The sequence below is a fragment of the Marmota monax genome, unplaced genomic scaffold (assembly GCF_021218885.2).
Source record: "Marmota monax isolate L192 unplaced genomic scaffold, Marmota_monax_Labrador192_F-V1.1 WCK01_AAM20220418_F8-fsc00114, whole genome shotgun sequence".
NCBI lineage: Eukaryota > Metazoa > Chordata > Mammalia > Rodentia > Sciuridae > Marmota > Marmota monax.
In genome coordinates this window covers 3,994,931-4,017,382 of record NW_026694943.1, presented here as the reverse complement: position 1 = coordinate 4,017,382, position 22,452 = coordinate 3,994,931, and the positions used below count along the sequence as shown (strand labels likewise).

Genomic DNA, 22,452 nt, shown 5'->3' with positions numbered 1-22,452 from the left:
AAGAAAGAAAAAAGAAAAAATGTTGGACAAACATCCAAAAACCAAGAAGCCTAAAATGATGGGCTCAATCCAGATTACTAACAAAATGAAGACAATATGTTTTCATAATTCTTTTTATAATATTCCTTGTAGGATACATTTGAAACTACTGTTCCCTCAGACTGTCAGGTTCTATAAATTTTCTCATTGATTAGAGCTTCTTCTCCCTTTGGGGTGAGTCTATTATACGATTACAAAATTTTCATGACAATAGATATGTTTTTTTCTGGTGGTGCTGGGGATTGAACCCAGGGCCTTGGGCATCCTCAGCTGGTGCTCTACCACTGACCTATACCCGCCGTCCTCAGCAGTCCCTAGTTTTACTCCCAGGCATAATGAAAGGACGGAAGGGAGGAAGCCTGGGTGTCTCAGGGAGGGAGCAGCCTCTCCAGCCCTGGAAGGAGATGCCAGATCTGGAGTTTAGCTTTATAAATTTGCTTACAACCGTGTAACCCTAAAGACACTGTTTCTTTTGGCCATAGTACAAAATTCTTTCCTATATTGCCAGGTAAAACAATGGGGGTTTTAATCCCCAGGAAATGTGCTGATTCTCCATTGTAGCCCAGACTGTCTCCATGTAACTTACATCACACCATGATGTGAAGCAAGAGACCAGCATCAGACAGAGCATGGATTCCTGCTCCTAGGCCTGTCTCCAATTTCAAATAAAATCTCGTACCATTAATAAAAGTATCTGTTTTGTTTTTCTCAACTGGTCTGGGGCTGAGGCAGAATATGGTACTGCTGGGGAATCAGGTCTTAGGTTTCTCCTCTGGTCTGGTAGAATTACCTTGGAAAAAGTATTAGAAGAGCAGGGTGGCCAGACTCTGTAAGACAGGAACTTGTTCAGACAATAGGAAGGTATAAGATTATTTCCAAAATGACTCCTAAGCACTACAAAAGGACCGGTGTATTGTCCCAGATACAGAACTTTTCTACACAGAATTTTATAAGTTCTCAAACCCTTGAAATATTGAAAATGATTTTTTTTAATCTTCCAATCACTGACAGTTGCACAAAAAAACAATAATGAAAACCCCAAAACAACAACAACAACAAAGAGAATTTAGGCGGAAAGAAATCTCAGTAGAAAAAAGAATGTTGCAATAAATATTGATTATTATCTTTCATATTTTCTTACCCATCTACATCTTTCTCTGGTTTTAAGGCATTGAGGATTTTGTTGCTAAATAAGTCCTCAGAGATCTGAAGGGCAAGGCCATGTACTCTGTTGTCTTCATTAATCTTCAAGATTTCATCTATAATCTAAAGAGGAAAAAAAAAATACTTGTGTGGAAATAAGACCCAACAAAAGCAGCTTTATATTGAAAAATGGGTTCCTAATGCATCTGTTATCATTTCTTTTTACTCCTTTTCGAAGACTTTTGGTGTACATCGCAATGAAGAAGTCTATTGCCTCTTTTCGTCACGTTTATAAAAGCTCAGAAAAAGCTTGGCTGAATTTTTTAGTGACCTCATAGTTCTTTTCACTACTCTGCCAGAAAAGAGCAAACAAAAGCAGAGCTTGACAGTTACTAAGGTCTAGATGGACAGAAGACGATCCCTGTCAACAGGTGTATTTTATCCCCAACACACCACAGGCTTTCAGGGAGGCTGGGAGGCATGGATCTCAAGCCCCCCCCCCCCACCCGCCCCAGGCTCTCTGGATCTAAATGGCACACAGGAAGCTTTCCCAATGGCTTTTGAGAGAGAAATTCTCAGCACACATAGTTCCTTTTTATAGGGAACACTAAAATAATTTATAACTTATGAAAATAGTTTGGGAAGCTGACATGAACTAGATGGTGAATAACTAGATGCCTCGCCAAAGAAGCAACATTTTTTTTCTTTCTCTGTTTACCACTTTTCTTATGCCAGAAGATAAGATCCTGATTCATTTTACATAACCAAATCATTTGCTCATGAGTAAGAAGATTCTAGCTCATGCATATGGATCTCACTTGGAGAAAGTATTGATTAATCATTTTTTCTATTGTCTAACAAAAATTATTGTAGCATTATTACCTAGTAGGGGAAGAAAATGATATTTGAGATACCAATTCAGAAAGAAAATTGTTTCATTCACTCAGCTATCTAGCTTGCTTCCTTCCACTGGGGATAGAACCCAGGATCAGGCTTGCTAGGCAAGCACTCCACCACTGAGCTACAACTGTACTCTTTTCTTTTTTAAATTTTGAGGTGGCGTCTTGCTAAGTTGCTCTGAATGGCCTCGAATCTGGGATCCTCAGCTTCCCAAGTAGCTGAGTTATAGGTGTGTACCACTGTACCCGGGTGCTCACTATTTTTTTTACCCAATTAAAAAACAAACAAACAAACTTTTTTGTTTCAGTACTGGGGGTTGAAGCCAAGGGCACTTCATCACTGAACTACATCCTCAGTCTTTCTCTGCTTCCCCCCTTCTAGTTTTAGTTTGAGACAAGGTCTCACTCAGTTGCAGGAGTCAGCCTCAAACTTGTGTTCCTCCTGCTTCAGCCTCCCAAGTTGCTGGAATTACTGGAGTGTGTCACTGTGTCCTGCCCAACATAAAGGTTTGAAACACCTACTCTGCCTTAGTTCTAAGTAAAGGAAATAGCTGTGAACAAAACTGTCCCTGTAAACTTTATATTCTCATGGGAAGGCAAGACACTTCCCCTATCCAATAATAATATTAAAAGCTCTGGAAGGGATCAAAATGTGAAGAGAAACAAAGCAGGTTAAGGGGTAAAGGGCTGATAGCGTGATGGCCGTGACCTCCAAGCAGAGCTCAGAATGTAGAGAGGGAACCTCTGTTGTCTGTATCTCAGATTTGGGAGAGGCCACAAAAGTCAAAATATCTTAGTAAATTAGGATATTCATTTTCAATGTAATACTCCATAACTCCACACTAATTTGCTTTATCAGAATTTCACTCCAGAAAAACAGAAAATAAACGACTCCTTGTCAAATAATAAGTCAGGGGCTGTGGATGACAGTGGCAAGATGACCTAAAGAAATGCATATTCTACGGCAGACGGTGGGTGTCCTGACTAATTGGCGAGCCAATTTTTCTGCATCTGGTGAACGCTGGTGCACAAGTGTCTTAATAGTCGTCACACTCTGAAATGATGTGCAGCAGAATCTGTTTGCCCATATCCGGTTTCTCTTCTTCCCTAGTAACTAACCTCTGATTTCTGGCTGAGGTAGTAAGTGATCTAAGGCCTCCTGGTATAAACACTACCTTTCCCAGCCTTCCTGTGGTCCCGCCAGGCAACTAGGACAGAACCAAGACAAGGGGAGAATTGTGGCCTTCAGGAAATCCTCTTACAGGGGAGAGAGGGAGCCTGTCTCTGTGCTCCCTTTCCCTTGCTACTGACAATGTTGAACTCTCTCTGGGCCTGAAAAGAGGGAAGGTTAGGAAACCTGCCCCCAATTTCTGTGTCCTGCCAAGAACTGCTTCTTCCTACAGGACTTAAGAAGACTCACAGATCACATAAGACATAGGCAAGAAATAGACTACCAGCATCCACCCTTAGTCTCATAAACGATTAGCTGATCACTTGTTCCCACTGCCCCTTTCTCCTTCCCAGGATGTGAGTCCTCTCTTCGTCTAGAGTGTCCACACTGTATATGTTACCTGCCTCTTAGTCACTAAGTAGCTGTCTGGTTATCAAATCAGTCACAGCATCGCAGTGCTTGTCTTCACGTAACCTTTATTTTACTTAATGATGGCCCGAAGCACAAGGGTAGGTAGTGAAGCAGGCAATTCAGATACACCAAGGAGAAGCCACAAAGTGCTGTATCTCTAGGGTCTGGGATCTTTGGGGGTTTCAGGTATCCACTGAGTGTCTTGGAACTTTTTGTCCCCCTTCCTCACTTTCCCTATTGTAACAGTCTCTTTCCATACCTTGAAAGAATGCTTCTTTATCAAGTCTGGATTTATTTTTATTTGATAGCAGCTAGAATGTGAGTGTGACTGGTAGAGTTGACTCTGTCATCATCGACCAGGCAAATAACAGAGTGCATGGTCCAGCAGGAAGGAGCTAAGCCTCGGACAACTCTGTGGTGCTACCAGCCTGGCTCTGCTGCCTTCTGAACTTCACTCATGTACAAGGAGATAAACTCCTCTGCTATTTAATACTCTGTTACTTGAGGCTTTCTATCCTATAAATCCCAACCTGATCCTTATAGAGGAAAGCCAGCCACAGGAGGCCCAGATCCACTGAAGGCCTGTGGTGTGTAGCCCAGCCCCCTCGCCACTGCTGATGGGGTGCTGCTTCTTCCTCTGGAGGTGACAGTGGGGAAGGCTGCTGGCAGAAACTACTAGATCACGTGGAATAGCAGCAAGAAGAAACTCGGGGTGTTTTTTATCAGCTGTCTCACGATGCCACTGAAGGAGTCCCAGAACGCTAGCCGAGGGGTTATGGACTTGATGTGGTGTCCCCCCAAATCTCCTGTGAATGCACAAACATTGAGTGGTGAAGTGATTAGACTGTGAGAGCTGTAACCTAGTCAGTCCATCCTCGTTTGAATGGATGGCCTGGGTGGTAACGTAAGCAGAGAGGCGCGGCTGGAGGAGGGGGGTTGCTCGGGAGTGCACCTTCCCCGTGGCCCCTTCCCCTTTTAGCTTCCTGACTCCACTGTGAGCTGAGCAGCTGACCTCTGCTGGGCCCCTCCCCTGCAATATGCTGCCTCACCTCGCCGAGAGCTATGGAGTCAGCCATCTCTGGACTGAGACCTTTGAAGCCACGAGCCCCAAGTAAACTTTTTGTCCTGTAAGCTGTTTTGGTCATAGTGATGAAAAAACTGACTAAAACACCTGAAGATCGGCTTGTCAGGGTCAAAGAACTTATCCGGACAGAGCAAGGACAGACATCCACAGTCTGACAGTTTTACCAGCCGATGATGCAGTGGCTGAGGAAGCAGTCAGAAGCACAAAGCCACATCTCAAGTCATCAGAGAAACACAGTGGGTGACAGGAAGACACTGACATCAGAGGAAAAAATGAACCCTTCCCCCTGCAAATTCAATCACAAGAAAGCCTGTTCCCCCCACAACCAGGAGATGTTCTGAGGTCTCGAGAGGAAAGAGGAGTGGAAAGGGCCGGGCTGGAATTACCTCATCCTCACTGCTGTCCGGAGGAAGGCAGATGTGACTGATGTTCAGACCAGCCTGAAAGGAACACGAGGTTGTCTGTCACTAGGAGCTTATAGTGGTAAGAATTATAATGAATTAAAACAAGACAAAACCAAACAAAAAAACAGCAATGCTCACCTCCTCAGCCAAATTCTGGTTGATTTCCTGCATCAAGTTGTCATCTCCTGTCTTAGGAGAGAGAGGCAAGAGGAGAAGAGAAGGTAATGACGTGAAGAAAACAGCTCAAGAAGGCACAGAACAATGCAGCGACTGATTATTGTGATTACAAATTATCTAATCACAAAGACAGTATGGAAAGTGGATAAAAATAAAAACAGACTCATAGCTGGTATTTAGGAACACACCTAGACTTCCAAGTTATGTTACTTTTAAAAAAATCAACACCCTGTATATTCTAAGGCATGTGAGAAAGGCATTGCCAGGTCGCCAATGTCCTGCTCTACAGGAAAACACACAGGCAGGAGTTGAAATGGTGCTCCGAGTGGAAAGTCCAAGGGCGGGCACGTGCCCAGGAGACCTAAGCTCCCAACCCAGCTTCCTGCTAACTACCGTTCCTAGTGAGGGACTATGGATCCGACCCCAAAGAACCTAAGTACCCAGAGCACAGCTCTGTATCTGGAAAAGCACACACCGACGGATCTGGAAGCTGCTCTTCAGACACACTGGAGGCATGCCAAACACAACAGGGCAGTCCAACTTCTTGGGTGTGCCAGCCTCTAGGCTTGGCCACCTCCTCCCTTCCCTGCACCTGCCATCACACAAGGATGCCAGTGAAGACGGCAACAGTGCAACGGTAGCTCAGCACTAAAGGGGCTGCCGCCAAAAAATGTTCATGACATGCAACGCCCTTTTGACATGGTAATGACTCCTGGCATGTCAAGCTTACAGCAGGCATTAAAAGATTGAGTGAAGAGATTACCAAGCACCCACATGTTGTCTAGCGTCTGTCTTTCTCAGAAACAAAGGGGAGCCTTTTTCCCAATCACCTCCAAATCACAGTTGATAAGCATTTATAAACACCCACGGGCTACATTAAATCCTCCACTATGCAGGTGTGGGCACCTGATTACTGACCTCTGGGGCCACCCACACCTTACAGAGAACTCAGCAGGGCAACCACCAAGCATCAACAAACCGAGCCTGCTCTTCCCAGACAAGAAGCGAGCTGGTCTTCTGTTGATCATTTTCTAAATTGAGAGGCATCCTGAAGTAGCACGAAGACTTACCTGAATGATAACCAGAACCGGCTGAAAGGTAGGGTTTTTTTCTTGCAATAAATTCAGCACTTCTTTTGAGTTTTGAATGACTTCTCTAAATTGAGAAAGGAAAATAGCAGTCATTTCTTTGTTAATGAGGAGAAAGCCATATTTTCTTACAAAGTTCGAGGTATCTTCTTACAAAGTTTGTTACTGTAGGTGACAATAAGAAGACAACAGGAGGAGCACCCAGGTTACCGTGCATGGTGGGGAGAAGCAGGACAACAGTGCCAACAGGGACCTCAAGAAATCCTAACTTGTAAAAATGTGACAATCCAATTTTTAAAAATATGCAGAGGAAACAAGCTAGATGTAATGATAATTTTCTAGAGGTGAATTTTTCTCTTGCACTCCCCAAGATAACTATACCAAAAAGTTGGGGTTTCTATTTTAAGTAATCCCATTCCTCTACCAGAGAAATGAGTTTGGGGACCAAGGAGAAGGAAAGAAAATGTAGGTAGGGAGAGGGTGGTGGAGACAGGGGCTCAGGGAGGGGCTGCCTGTTGGATAAGAAGTGGTGTCAGGCTGATTTCTGTGTCCCAGAGTTTCAAAAACCATGTGAAGGGAGAGGAAGAGGAGGGAAATGTAAGTTGCAGATATGGGGTATGTCAGAAACCATTTGGTAGCACCCTAAAGGCCTCTCTGGAAGAGCCTCTTCCTACTAGGGGCAGCGCCTCTCAAACCCAGCACTTTGCTTCGCAGCCCTGGAGGTAAAAGGTGCCAGCCCAGGGTAGGTAGACCAGGTAAATATGGCAAGAACCAGGCTTGCTCTCTGGATGAGGGATTTCAGAAGCCACCTTCACGCGTAAGAAATGTTCTCACTAGCACACCAACAACAGGAGTAGACCCCCACCCCCACATTCACAACAGATCAAAGTTCACCTTTGTAAGTTCCCGACTTCAATGTCAAGACCATCTTTTTGGAACCCAGGGACTCGCACATGCTAGGCAAGCATTCTACCACTAAGGTATACCCCTAGACCATCTTCAAATGGTGTTTTTGGTCTCCAACAGGTTCTTACAAGCACCTGATAGATTTCAAAAACACAAGAAGAGATTCCTGCAAGATCCCCTCAGCAGTCAGTCACCAAGAGCAAACTATCTCCCAGTTTTCAGCAAGGTAGTTAGAAATGTGACCAGAGGGCACTGCAGCCCTCTGGTGGGTAGACGAGGGGGTGGTCAGGAAGGAAATGCTTCCAAACTCACAACCCAACAAGCCTCTGTGTTGTCACCCAGGCTAGAACTGGAAGACTAGGTGGGCAGGCAACTGTACACAGCCTGTGACCATTTGTTTGTTTTGGTTTAAACACTCGGGATAAAGCAACCTAATTCCCAGCAAAGTATTGTGTTGAATAAATGAGGCCATATGGTAAAGATGGTAAATCACCATATAAGTGGGCACTACGCCCCATCCGTCCTGGGATGGGTGGCTACGGCCCACAAGCTGCACTGTCTCCCAGCCTGCAAAGGCTGCTCATGTAGGCCAGATTTGGTTCTCATTTTTGCCCAGCCAGGGAAGCCACCAGAGTGGGAGTGGCAAAAGGACCATCCAGGAAACTTGCTAAAAATAAAGGTTTCTACACTCGCCCCAGAGAGTCTGAGTCAAGATTTTGGGTGGGGCCCAGGAATGTGTCTCTGACTGGGTGTCCAGGATTCCGGGTCACTGACATGGAAACACAGCCAGGTCTGGAGCTCTACCAGGGCTGGCAGTTCACTTGGTCTCCATGGAGCCCAGCTTCCTTATCTGTAAGACAGGTGCTCCCCAGGGGCTCTTAACCCTTTTCTTTTTTTTTCTTTTCTATTCTCTTACTTTTTCTGGGGGTGGGAGGGATACTGGGGATGGAACCCAGGGGCACATGTCCAACCACCTTATTTTTTATTTTAGGACAGGATCTCCCTTAAGTTGCTGAGATTTCAATAACTTGCTGCAACTGCTCTCAAACTTGTGATCCTCCTGCTTCAGCCTCCCTAGTCACTGGGAATGCAGATCCACACCCCAGCTCCCTGATTCCTTTTTTTATAATTGGATTTTTTTTTCCTGTGCTACAAAGCTAACCTAAGCACTAAAAACACTCATTCTGATAGTAATAGTCATTTCCTCAGAAACATCCAAAGTCTTGCCCACCTCAGTAAAACAAAAAGAACACTACCACAGATAAGTCATGGGTAAAAAGAGATTTTCCTTTTAAAATAGCTGGGAGAGTATAGAAGATATGGGTGGATAAACAGGGTTCAACATTGTAGCCAACAAAGCTAATAAAACAAACTGTCCTTGCCCAGACAACCTGCCACTTGTTTGAGGGTTACTCATTATTCCGACAGCAATGAGCAATGAGCACAGCAAGCAAGAAGCCACCACGTTCAATGAAGACAAATAGTAGCACAAATGTTTCTGATCAGAGATTTTCCAGAACACATGGCCCTGTTAACTCCATCTGACTGGGAACAAGTGGGAGGAGTGTGTGATGCTAGCTCGACTGTCATGTGTAACTAAAACTCAGAATTATAGTATTAAAGATAATTTAATAGTATCTTAAGCCATCACCACTGGCTTTATTATTTGTTACAATTACCCTAGATGTATCTTCCACCACTACTATCTCCAGCAGCTCATCCTCTGGCCTCTCGTGCAGTAAACATGTTATCAGGACACAAAGCTGCCTCAGCTAGCTGTGGTCATGCTGCCAAAGAGCTGGGGAGGAAGCAGTCAGTCAGGTTATTGAAAACTGTCAATTTAGGTTTATATTTCTGCATGCTGAGCCTATTTATTAATAATGTTCTACATTTCAACTTTTCCATTCTTTCCAAGGCAAAAGAGGTTATTCTACAAATACAACAAAGGTTTGTAAAGCAGACTCCTCCAAAGACGTCTCCCGGTGTTCAGAGGAGTTCTGGGTAAAAGCAGTGGACAGCAGTTTAATATACAACAGTAACAATAACAATGGCTGGGAACTACCTTTCATAGTACTTCCATGTTAGCTGAAAGTGGCCACCAGCTGGGAAGCACATTTCCCAGTGTCACTCACCTGTAGCTGGGTGGGCTCTTGTGAGCCTTCTTGACAATAAGAATGCTCAGTCAAGAGGACCCTGAACCAGCAACCTTGGCCCTTTCCCCTCTTGCTGGCTATAAGGTGGTGACACCAAAGCGATGGTCTTTTTTCCAGAACTGGAGCAGTGAGTAGCCATCACAGGGATCAACTATCATAGGGGTTATCATAGAGATCGTCATCTATGGTTTCTGTGTGTCCCCCAAAGTTCATGTGTTGGATACTTAATCCCCAGTGCAGCAGTGCAGGCAGATAACTGGACATGAGGACACTTCTGGGAGTGTGTTCCTGTTGAAAGGTTGACTTTGCACCCTATCCCTCGTGCCCTTCTGCCTTTGACCATGTTATGATGCAGCCAGAAGGCCTTTGCCAGAAAAAGACACCTTGATATTGGACTTTCAAGCCTCTGGAACTGCAAGACATTTCTGTTGTTTATAAATTACCTAGGTTGTGGCATTCTGCCATAGCTGCACAAAATGAATTAAGATCTCTTTTAGAGTAGCCTGGCCTATTTTCAACGTTATGCAGAAGACTGATCTGAGGGCCCCAACTGGATGATCTTTTTTTTTTTACTGCATTCCACCAAATCTAAGATAACAAAAGACACACCACTATTTTATGAACCACTAAGAAAAAGAAAAGATTCTGCCAGTTAACTGTGGCACAATCTTTTTTAACACAAAGTATTTATGCTGTAAGTACTGACAGATTTTTTTTCTTTTTTTTTTTTGTAGTTGGGGCTTAAACCCAGGGCCTCTCACACACTACCCAAGTGCTCTACCACTGAGGTACACCTTTGGCCCAACAAAAATTTTTAGACTTATTAACACATGGAATGTGTTTTGCCATAAACCACTCACATTTATGTATATACATAAAAAGAAAACCAACTTATTTGAGGTATTCTGAAATGTCACATTCAGGATCTGCCTTTTCTGAATTTGATTTAAAAACTCCAACATATTTTTGTTATTTGCAGGTCACTGTTTCTACACCCCACCCCCACCCCATACAATTACCATGTGTGTTATAAGAGCACTGGGGATATGGTATTTCTTAAAAGGCCATGTCATTTTTGTCTTCAGTACCTTAGACACCCTCAGTACCTTAGACACCTTCCTGTTACTACAACAGAATATCTAAGTAACTTACAGAGAGGAAAGATTTCTTTTGGTTCACAGTCATGAAGACTCTTGTTCAAGATTGGGCAGCTCACCACTGCCTTGGGGCTCTGGCAAGGGCAAGGCATGATCATGGGAGTATGTGGCAGAGCAAAACCACTTACTTTGTGAGCCAGAAAGAAAAGATAAAGGATACCAGGGTCTCACAATCCCCTTTAAGAACATGCTCCCAAACACCTAAGGACCTTCTCTAAGGCCCCACCCCTCAAAGTTCCTCCACCTCCTAGCAGCACCACACTCTGGGCCAACCCTTTAACACATGAAGGATATTCAGCATCCCGACTGCAGCACAGGCTCTGCATGTGCTGAATCTGGTGCTGTCATGATTACAACAGATGTTAATGGACATCATCCGAAACCCTATTATTTCCTAAAATTACCTTAGCATGCCGGTAAACTGAGACACTACCACCAGAACAGTTTACTTACTATACCTCTCAGGGAGCTTGTCCCTTAACTGTTCTGACTCATATTCATGAATCAAGAGCCAACATCTGAGGCTCCTGAATGTCTACTCCAGCTTGACTGTTCTAGTCAGCTTCCTTTCCCCTTTCCTCCAAATCTGGGGGGAACCTTTTTCAGAGCTGAGACTTTCAGGAAACCAAGCACATAACTCAATCAGCAGGTACAGCAATACCCATGGCCATGACTAGTTCCTACAGGTGTAGGTAATGCCAGATGCCAAGTGACTGCCATCTGGCCAACAGTATCAACCAACTGGAAGACAAATATCAGTTTTAGAGATACTGAAGAAGTATGTCCTAGAGTCCCTAGGGTACCTTAAAACTCACAACCACTTCATGAAGTCAGTGACTGCCATGGTTTGGATCTGGACTGTCTCCCAAAGACTTGGTCCCCAGTGTAGAAATGTTCAGAGGTGGGGACTTTCAGGATGTGATTGGATAATAAGGGCTCTGATGTCATCAATGTATTAATCCACTGATGGATTCATAATCTGTCTGACTATTGGAAGGTGATAGAAACTGAAGGAGGCGGGGCCTAATTGCAGAAGCAGGTCCTGGGAGGCAAACCTTCGGCAACTACATTTGTCTGTCCCCACCTCAGCTTTCCCACAGCTGTGACCTGGTAGCTTTCCTCGGACGACACCCTCTGTCCTGATGTTTTTGTTCTGCGTTCTGCATTGGAGCCAGTTGACCATGGACTAAAACCTTTGAAACCATAAGTTAAAAAATTTTCTTCCCCTAAGTTGATTTTTTTCAGGAATATTTTCACAGCAAAGCTAACATTGTGGTTTCAATTTTTATAGAGGAAGACACAGATTCAATAGCTTGTCCAAGAACTCAACAGCTAATGAGTGGTAAAGTCGAGATGGAAAGAGGTCACTTGACTCTTACTCATAATTAAATGAAGCAGAGACACATGACTTAACACTTCGCTGTGGTTTACAACAGGAGCCAACAAATGAAGACTCACTATTATTGTTATTTATTTGTTTTGAGACAAAGGCTTAATTGGAAAGAAGAGGCATATTCAAGGGAGAACAAGGAAGAAACTTTGGGGGGTAAAGCAAAGAATACACATTCAAGGGAAAATGTAGGCCACCTCCAGAGGGAGAGACCACCAACTATTACATTTTTAAATGGTTAAAAAAATAGAAATAAGGTCTATGGCATGGGAAAATTATATGAAATTCAACTTTCAGTGTCCATTAATAAATTGTTCAATTTCATTTAAAAATGATAGAAAAATTTGTTTTGTTATAAAAGTATCTACATCATATTTTTAAATTTAGTTCATTAAATCTAAAATATTACTACCCATCCCATTATGCACTTTGATTTTAGAACATGAAAAAACTAATTGCCAACATTTGTTGAGGGCTTAGTATGCAACAGTTCCTGGGCAATGCATTTCCTATGTGCTCTCTCACTTAACTGTTTCATGGTCGCTGGTGCTGAGTACTGTTATTTGCTCCATTTTCCTGAGGAACTGAGTATGGGGGGCCTAGGGGTCTAGAATCCCTCCCAACAACTCTACTCATCTTTAAGCATGGCTTTAAACAACTGAACACACACGAACAAAACCCTCAGTTGGTCCCAAGTCTTGATTCATCCACCACCACAATGCCTAGCATAGATTTGGGTGTGGTTAGAGACTGAAGAGACAGGGTCCCTGCCCTGCTGGAACTTACATGCCAGGTGGGTGAAACAAAAGAAATGAGCCAATAAAAAAGGGACAAGAAAATTTGAGGTAATAATAAGTGCTATCTAGAAAATAAAACAGGGGTGATGGGTTTGCCTCCCAAGCTGTCTTCAGACCCTACCGCACCAAGAGGCTAGGTTGGGAACTGGTTAAATCTAATGACCCAAATTCAATCCAACATTCAGAAGATGACAGGTAATCTAAATAAATGGCTCCTCCTCCTCATCGCATCATAAAGAAGCCTGGGTAAGTCATCACCGGAGAGGGGAGGGAGACAGACAGGCAAGGATTGGGGGAGGCAGTGACTTTTAGAATGAGGGCTAGAAGGAAAAAGAAAGGGGTGAGAGGGGAGTAGGAAGGGCCGCCTGCCCAGAGAAAGGGCACCCTGGACCCAATCCTCATCTTAGTTCAGGGAAAGGCTGGAAAGGGCTTTTCTGCCACCTTCAGGTGGGTCCAGGGCGCATTGCTCGCTCTGGGCCTCGATGAACCCACTTATCCACCGAGGGCCTGGCAGGGCTCTTCCTCCTTGGTCCACCACTCAGGGCCAGGGATGGGGACCCGTGTCGGGGTGCCAGTGTGTGGGGGACGCGGGAGGGTCCCACAGTTCGCCTCCGGGTCTGGGGACTCCCCGTATTCCCTGCGCAGCGATGCTGCAGACACGCCGGCGCGCCCTCTCAGGCTCTTTTTGACCGGCCAGGCTCCACCTCGCCTCGTGGGGACAAGCAGTCAGTCTAGACTCGGGCCCCACATGCGGGGGCCGCGGCGCTGCGGGAGCCGGGTGGCTTCAGCGTCAGGGCAGCCGAGGAGCAATCGCGCGGGCGGGCACCGGACCCGCGCGCCTTCGCAGCCCCGCCACCTCCCCGCGCTCGGCGGCGAATCCCCGGCGGCAGCCCCTCCTCCGGAGTCCCGCCCTCGGCCGCGCCGCCCCTTTCCCGTTCGAGCCGCGCCCGGCGCGGTTGCATCAGAGCGGAGGGCGGCGCGCACGTGGAGCGGGGCGTGCAGGGCGGGCGGTCCAAGCCGCGCGGCGCCGGCTGAGGATGCCCGCCGCCGCCCGACCCCCAGCTCGCCCCAGAGCGCCCCTGTCCCTAGCCGGCGCGCCGGTCCGCCTCCCCGCACTTCCTCTACAAACCTCCCAGCGCCCCCAACAAGTTGGCACCAAGCACTCGCTGTTGGCACCACCCCCACGGCGGTCCCCGGGACCCGCGGAAAGCCCAGAGCTCCAGCCGCCCGATCCCTGAGTCTCGGGCCGCCACCGCTGGGGACCTGCGCGCGGGCCAGGCGGGACACTCACTTGACGATGGAGTCCCGCGCTGGGGGCGCCGGGTTGCCGGGGCCGCAGCTGCTCCGGGCCTGGCCATCCTGCTGCCGCCGCTGCCCGCGCAGACCCTCCCAGCAGGCGCCGCCGCCACCGCCGCCGCCGCTGGCGCGAATGGGCACCCGGAGGTGGCGCGGCGGGCCGGGCGGCCGCGGCAGGCGGCAGGACTGGCGCAGGACGAGCGAAAGGCGCACGCTCATGATGCAGAAGGGAAAGCCGGGAGGCAGGTCCTCCTACCACACGGGGACTCGGCGGCAAGTGCCTCCCGAAGGTGTCTCGGCGGGCGCCAGAGAGAGCCAAGCCGGCCAGTAACGGGCCAGCGGCGGAAAGGACCGGGCTCTTCCTCCTCAGGAGCAGAGGCCCCTAGGGGGCACTGCACCTAGTGACGTCGGGAGGCGGGGGCCTGCGAGATGCGAGGCTGCTAGTTGGAGTTGCCTGGAAGTCAGGGTAGCTTTCAGGCATCTTCAACAGTTGCTCAAAATGTGGTTCGTGATTCAAGTCAGATGAGGGTGGGGCATCAGGTTGGCCCCAGATCTGCCCTGTCGCCGCATACCCTCCCCTCTGCCTGAAACGCTGGTGTCACCCTCGGTCTGCGAATGGCAGTTCACTTCCTCCAAGAACCAGTGGCTATGAATCCAATTTAGATAAGAGGATTTGGATTTATTCCGCTGGAGGTGTCCTGAGGTGTGTGGTCTAGGGTGTTCCGACCTCAGGCAGGTCACTTAGCCTCTGTGCACCTTCCCCGACTCAGCGATACTTTTTAAGTACCCTAATTTATAATTTTATAACTTACAAGTGATGTGGAAATAAGGTTGAAACTTCATGATTTCACAATTCCTGAGTAAAGTGTTACATTAGCGATGTAAATTTGTGATTCTCAAGTAAGGTGGGAGTAAAATTGGTCCAAGTTAGAGACACTGGTATTCACTTAGATAAATAACACTGCACTGAGTGCTGGAAAAACACGTCATTTAATCCCGAAAAATGTCATGAGTTGAGTAGTACCGGTCTCCATTTCCAACCAGGGGAGCCGTGTGTGTGTGTGTGTGTGTGTGTGTGTGTGTGTGTGTGTGTGTGTGTTGGTAGAGCTGCGAGTTTGCCTGGTTCCAACTAATTGTGTTCTTGATCTTCTCCCATTGTCTGTATTTTCCATTGTAGGAAGATGGTCACATCTGACCCATCATGGTTTTGTAGGATTCAGGAATAACTACATCTTCACAATCTACACATTTTACAAACAAGAATACAAATTGACAGAAGTTATATTTTGTATAAGCAAGAAAATATTTAAAATCTAGAATCACCCATTCCCCTACTGTTGTTATGATCTTGAGCAAGCCTCAAAACTCCTTTAATATCTATTTGTCTCGTCCTTAAAATGGGGACATTCATTTAACATTTATTGAACACTAGTGAACACCAACAACTGGCCAAAAAGTTGAATATTACCCAGTCCCTACCATTTAGAAGTTCCAGGTAGTAAAACTACTGGCAAGTGCTACGTTAATGATGTTTAAAAAGGCTGTGGAGACCACAAGTGATAGGACCCCATCTACATGAAATGCCCCAAATAGGCAAATCTCTAGAGTCTGGAAGTGCATTAGTGATTACTTATAGCTAGGGATCGGGGGCTGGAGGGTTGGGAGGTGATAGCCAATAGTGAATGTAGGGTTGCTTTGGGCATGGGCAATAAAAATAAATGTTCTAACATTGATTGTGATGGTTACAAATTCTATGAATAGTCTAAAAACCATTGAATTGTGCACTTTGTGTGAATTGTAGATGAATTCTATCTCAACAAAGCTGCTATCCTTCTCCTCCAAATGGCTTCTGAGGTAAGCTTTGTGGGTCTTTGAAAATATATATACTAAACCTGGATGCTGAGGTGGGATGATCACTTGAGCTCATGAATTTGAGACCCATCTAGGCAACATAGTGAAACACTGTCTCTAATTATATACATAAATAACATATGTATACAATTTATTTCTGATTATAAAAGTAAAAATATTAATGGTCTAGCAGTTTCCAAAAAGGAAGAGAGCACTAATTAAATACTATGTATGGATGAAAATTTGAATAGAAAAAGCTGTCAAGTTAAAATCTTAAAAAACATTTCACTGGAATGGTGGGGCACACGGGCAATCCCAGCAACTTGGGAGGTAGATCACCAAAAATAGGCTAGCCTCAGCAACTTAGTGAGACCCTGTCTTAAAATTAAAAAAATAATAATAATAAATATAAAGGGCTGGGGATGTGGCTAGGTGGCAAAGCACCCCTGGGTTCAATCCCTAGTACCAAACAAAAACAAAAACAGAAAAACCCAAACCATAGACCTAAACCAAACTTAATGGAATTGGGAGCCACAGAAACTAACTTGTTATGGAAAATTACTAATGTGGAAGTGACTCAGGCAATATGTGGATGTTGCATAGCTGTTCTGTAGAGGGCATCTTGGTGCTGGTCTCAGTCCTCACTTGTTATGCTTTGGTTGTGTCCCAACAGGCTTGGTTTTCAGTCTGTGGCACTCCTAAGGGGCGGTTCTAGCAGGAGGAAGTTAGTTCACTGGAGATGCCCTAAAGGGATATTGGGGCCCCACCCACTTTCTCTATCTCTTAGCTTACCAGCTACTAAGAGGTGAGCAGCTTTGTCCTATCTGGGGCTTCTGCCACAAGGTACTGTCTCAACAGAAAAAAGCAAACTGGGTGCACAATCATGGGCTGAAACCTCAGAAAGCAAGAGCCCTCTTCTTTTTCAAAGTTGTTTATCTCAGGTACCTGTCACAGCAATGGAATGCTGACTAACACAATCACCAGAGGCTCAGTCAATACACAGCTTTAAAGTGACACACTATATCTTTCAGTTAGATGGTAGGTTAAAGTATAATCATGCTTTCTTGACCTGGAGGCCACATTATTTTTAAACAATGTAATGTTTTCTAACCTTAAGCAATTTTAGGTGAAAGAGTTGTTGGATTTCTTGGCATTAAGGTAATAGCATGTTTGAATCAGACATTTGTTGGTTACAATAAACTCTATTAAACTACTTAGGTTTCCCACTCTGCCCTAATTACAAAAATAATGGCCAAACTAGAATACCATGTCCGAGGAAATGTAGGACATTTAATAGCCCATCATTTTCTTACAGTGTTTGACATTTATCTAAAGGCTGTCCTATTATGATTCATAACATATAAATTTTTAAAATGATCTGAAAGGCCAGGATCACAAGTGCCTGTGCTGATGGGGCCAGTTAAAATATTTTACTTGACTCTTAGATAGAATGCTGATGGGGTGGATCCCGGGGCCTCCGTTCCCTTCATTCTTTCTCACAGTTCCAGGCCAGGCCCTGAAGTCAGCGTGGCCCGAGCCCAGGCCTGAGTGCCCACCTTCCAGGGGAGATACTGGGGCTCTCACACACTGATAATATACACCTGTAAGATAGACTAGGAAGAGGAGAAAGACAGAAGTAAGTGTAGAACCCTTCATATTTCCAGGTTTGTTTCATAGTTGTTTTGTGACCTCATTTTGAGAGATCTGTCTAAACCTGTTTGCCCAAAATTCAAATAATTATTTAGGAAAAGTCAGCTATGATAGGAAGAAAGGGCCTACTTTGTTGAAGCCTTTAAAAATTAATTCAATAATGTTCTTTGCTGGAGTGTATAGATCATTCAGTGCACTTTGAAATAACATTTGGACATATGTCAAAGAAAGTTTGTTTTCAGTATAAGTTAAGCAATATATATCTGAATTTAATGCTATTTTATATATACCAGGCATGATGGTATATGCCTGTAATCCCAGCAACTCAGGAGGCTGAGTCAGGAGGATTATGAGTTCGAAACCAGCCTCAGAAATTTACCAAGGTCCTAAGCAACATAGTGAAACCCTGTCTCTAAATAAAATATAAAAAGGGCTGGGGATGCGGTTCAGTGGTTAAGTGCCCCTGGGTTTAATCCCTAGTACCAAATATATATGGACATATATTTATAATATACATATGGAGAGTGTAAGTGTCTTTACTCACTGAGCTCTGTACTGAGCATGCAGTTAAGAGGTCACCTATGAACAGGACAGACACTGAGTTCACTGTGTAGAACCATGTAGAACATAGCATGTTAATGGAAAACCACAAGTATGGTAGCTCTGAGTCTTGTAAAAGTATCGAGAAGGCACCCATCTAGACCAAGACAATCACAAAAAGCTTCCTGAAGGAGGTGGCACTTGAAGGCAAGACTTAAAGATGGTTAGGAGTTGAACCAAGGGAAGAGTTGCTGTTGGAAATAAATTCTGTGGGTACAAGAATCCCATGAGCAAGAGCTGAGAGTGCAGGAGGTGGTGATGAATTTGAGGTATTGCAAGATACTCCAGAAATAGAGTTGGAGAAAATGAAGAACAGTGACAAGTAAGGCTGAAAAGGCACACAGGGCCACCTCGTGGCAGGTCAGGTAACCAGAGGAAGGAGTTGGCTTTGTATTTTGAGAGCAGCAGAGAGTGGCACCCTCAGATGAGCATTTAGAAGGATTCCCAGTAACCGTGTGGAAAATGGAAAATGAAGTCAGTAGACAAATCTGGAACCCGTGCTAGTAACTGGGGAAGACATGATGAGTACCTGGGTGTGCGATGGTACAGTGGGATGGTGGAAAGTGAATGGATTTAAGAGGAGAAGTTAGCTGCATTTGGTATTTGATTGGCATAGAGGGTGCATGGAAGGAAGTTATCGGAGATGAAGCCCCAGGTTCCAGCAATATATACCTGAATTTAGTTAAGCAATATCTATCTATCTATCTATCTATCTATCTATCTATCTATCTATCTATCTATCTATCTGTCTGTCTATCTACACATGGGTGAGGGGTGCCGTTCACAGAAGGAGACCAGGGGAGAGAAGCAGCAGATGTGGACCAGCCAAGATTGGCATGCCTCTGGGATGTGCAAATGGAGCTATCTGGAGGGAGAAGTTGAAACCATCCGTGGCTGTGTAGCTCAGGAGAAAGTTTTAACACGGAGAAATAAATTTGATAACTATATAGCACCAAAACACAAAGAGGGAACTTAAGCCTATGTTTGTGGATGTGATCACCAAGAGTGATCTAAAAGTGAAAGACCGGAGGATCTAGAATAGCATCAAAGAATACAAACAAAAAATAGAGGATATAAGTCTAAAAAGAAGTTAAAGCCATATGAGTAGGAGAAAATTCGAGGGAGTGTATTGTGAGATGTGCATTTGGCTGCAAGGAACAGAAAAACCTGACTTACAGTGAGTGGTTAAAACAAAAGGTTTATTTTTTACCTCAAAAAACAGGAAGTTCAAGGTAGGCAATTTATCCTTACTTTCTTCCCCCTCTAGCCTGTTTTGAGTCTGGTGCTTTGGAATTCCTAGTCAGCTCTGAGAGTTAACATTTATTCTTCTGATAATTCTTTTTCTCCTAACACTTAAAGTTTGCTAAAGTCAATGTAGCAAAAATGAAAGAACTACAAGGAGAACTAGATGAGTCCACAGTTATAGTTGTAAATTTATTATTCCTCTCTGTAACTGATAGACCTAGTAGACAACAAAATCAGTAAGGATATAGAAGTCCTAAACATCCTGTCCACCAAGTTGATTTTCAGAGACCATCTTGTCCCAGAACACAGAGGGCATGTTGTTTACAAGTGCACATGGAAGATCTGTCAGGAGTGGCTCTATTCTAGGCCATAAAACAGACTGAATGAATTTGAAATAATTTAAATGAAAGTGTATTCTCTGACCACATTGGAATTAAGCTATAATTCAATAATACAAATGTTTCTAGAAAATTCCCCCAATATTTAAAAATGTAATAATATTTCTAATCAATCCATGGTAGAGTAAGAAAATCTCAAGGGAAATTATAAACTATAATGAAAGCAAAAACACAACCTATCAAAGTATGCAGGATATAGCCAAAGAAGTATTTAGAGGGATATTTGTAGCATTAAATGAAAGAGAAATACTATATGATTCCACTTATATGAGATACATAGAGAAGTCATAATATTCATAGAGGCAGAAAGTAAAATGGAAATTGTCAGGGGCTGGGGAATAGTTTTTGGATAGGTGTAGCTATTTAATGAATACCAAGCCTAAGGTTTTGTTTTTATTTTGTTCTAATGATTGAACCTAGGGTTGCTTAATAGCTGAGTTACATCCCCAACCCTATTTTTTTTTTCTGGCTTCTTTTACTTATCATAATATTTTTTTTTTTAATTTTTTATTGTTGAATTTTTAAATGTTTTGAGACAGGGCCTTGCTACATTGCTAAGGATGGCTTTGAACTTCTGATCCTCCTGCCTCAGCTTCCTGAGCTGCTGGGATCATAGGTATGCATCACTGTACCTGGCCAAAGTTTTAGTTTTGCAATATGAAAATAGTTCTGGAGATAGATGGTGGTGATAGTTGCGTGACAATCTGAGGGTATTTATTGCTATTGAACTATCACTGGTCATGATGGTAAGTTTTGTATTATATGTATTTTGCCACATTTTTTAAAAAAATCAACACCAGGAAGAGAAGGAAGGGGTAAAGAAAAAGGAATATCTCAAATTAATGATCTCAGTTTGCTCGAGGCAGTTTCTATTCTTTGCAGTTTCTATTCACTGTGGTTTGGCACAGTGGTGAAAATGAATAGAGATGGAGGTCAACAGTGGTGAGCAAGTCAAGGAACTGAGAGGCCAGGATATTGTCTTGGTCTTCCATCAAAATATGGAGGCCATTTAGGATAAAAGAAGTGTGTAGGAGTGGTGATCATATGGGGTAATAAGAGGACTGAAGTCTAGTGCCAACACCTTCACTGAACGAAGGTGACAGCAGTCAGCACAAACATTTGCATTCCAAATGACACAAGCTTCCATGCAGCAGTTCATTTGTGAATGAGGGCAGGTTTGCTAGTTGCCCCCTTTAAGACCCAGAATTTCTAAGCTTAGGGTGCATGTAGCACTACCTGGGCTGCAGTGAGTCTGGAGGAGTAAGAGGAACCAATGCAAATGTGAAGCTCCATCTGCTGCTCTATCTCTGACCTAGGAGTCCTGTGTCTTCTGCCAGTGTCTGAGAAGCAGACTAATGTGCTAGCTTGCAAGCTGAGTAAAACCCCTTGACAGTTCAAAAGTCATTCTGATCTCAAGTGTTGGAGATTAAGCAGACTTTCTCTTGGGTGGCAGGGGAAGATCATTGCAGGCAGAGGGAGCAGGTCCTATAGGGGTAGAGGCAGACTGAGCAGGGCTTAGTTGAGGATTGTATTCTGCTTGTGTTCAGACACATTAAGCTGACTACAATTAGGAAAAGAGAGGTGGACAGGACAGGGAGTGGGGAAGATAGCGATCAGACAGCCAGTTAGGAAGGTGTCATAGTCCAAGAAAAAGACTGTACCCCAGAGGCTGGGGTGGCGGTAGTTCAGGAGTGGAGCATGTGTTGAGCATGCACAAAACAAAATTCTGGGTTCAGTTCCCTGCACCAACAGAACAAAACAACTCCAAAAGTGCATACTAGAGAAGGAGCCTCTGAGGAATGTCCAAGGGCAGGGGAAATGATAGCTTTGGACAACTCAGGCAGAGATGACCTGGAGAAAAATTTGTCCTGGCACCTGAGAAAGGAGTCTGAGCTAGAGATGATGGTTTAGGAAACAGAATAGAAACCACAGTTTAAACCTTCAGTGAGTTCATTAACAGTAAAGGAGAATGGAGGAGTGAATATTCAGTTTCCATGAAGTCTGCCCAGAGGCTTAAGGAGGCCAAGGAGATAGGATTAACTAGTGAGGCGGCCCAGGTGTAAAGCAATATGTTCTGCACACTTTCTAACATGCATGTATTTTACCTTAAGAGGAGAGCCTTTGCTTTCTAGCTAAAGCATCTGTGTTCAGTGCCCTGTGGTTACTTGAAGTCCACTAACCATGTCCATTCATCAGTAAGGGAGAAGAACCAAAGAAGTGTCTCCCCCAAAGGTCAAGGTCAGTCGCTACCTGTTATGGTGACTTTCACCTCTGGATGCCCTCCTTTGATCTCACAGGGGTGTCTCACTGCAAGCCAGGTTCAAATAGGTCAGATCTTCTTATTTTTCTTCTTTCTTTTAAAAGCTAGGAATTTGTATTTTTATATTTAAACCCTTTAAAAATTGTATCAGGGGGCTGGGATTATGGCCCAGCGGTAGAGCGCTCATTTAGCACATGTGTGGCCCTGGGTTTGATCCTCAGCACCACATATAAATAAAATAAAGGTATTGTGTCCAACTACAACTAAAAAAATAAATATTAAAAAAGTTGCACCAGCCAGATTCACCCCCTGGGCCAACATTTTACAGGGTCT

The 22,452-nt window shown here is 44.5% G+C and overlaps 1 protein-coding gene across 4 annotated transcripts in view; it reads right to left on the bottom strand.

The window, feature by feature from the left end:
* Mthfd1l (methylenetetrahydrofolate dehydrogenase (NADP+ dependent) 1 like) overlaps window positions 1-14,543 on the bottom strand; it is a 190,308-nt gene extending 175,765 nt beyond the window's left edge. Inside the window, exons 1-5 of one of the 4 annotated variants that reach the window (XR_009225227.1) lie at window positions 14,111-14,533; window positions 6,399-6,483; window positions 5,290-5,340; window positions 5,134-5,187; window positions 1,181-1,305 (exon numbers count right to left, since the gene is read on the bottom strand). Coding sequence is in view for 3 of the 4 variants with exons in the window: in XM_046427404.2 (XP_046283360.1) it covers window positions 1,181-1,305; window positions 5,134-5,187; window positions 5,290-5,340; window positions 6,399-6,483; window positions 14,111-14,334 (539 nt within the window). In the remaining variant the exon portion in view is untranslated. Of the gene's footprint in view, window positions 1-1,180; window positions 1,306-5,133; window positions 5,188-5,289; window positions 5,341-6,398; window positions 6,484-14,110 lie in introns of all 4 variants that reach the window. The other 3 variants (XM_046427404.2, XM_058573639.1, XM_046427403.2) reach the window with 3 other exon arrangements.
* Between the last annotated feature and the right edge of the window lie 7,909 nt (window positions 14,544-22,452).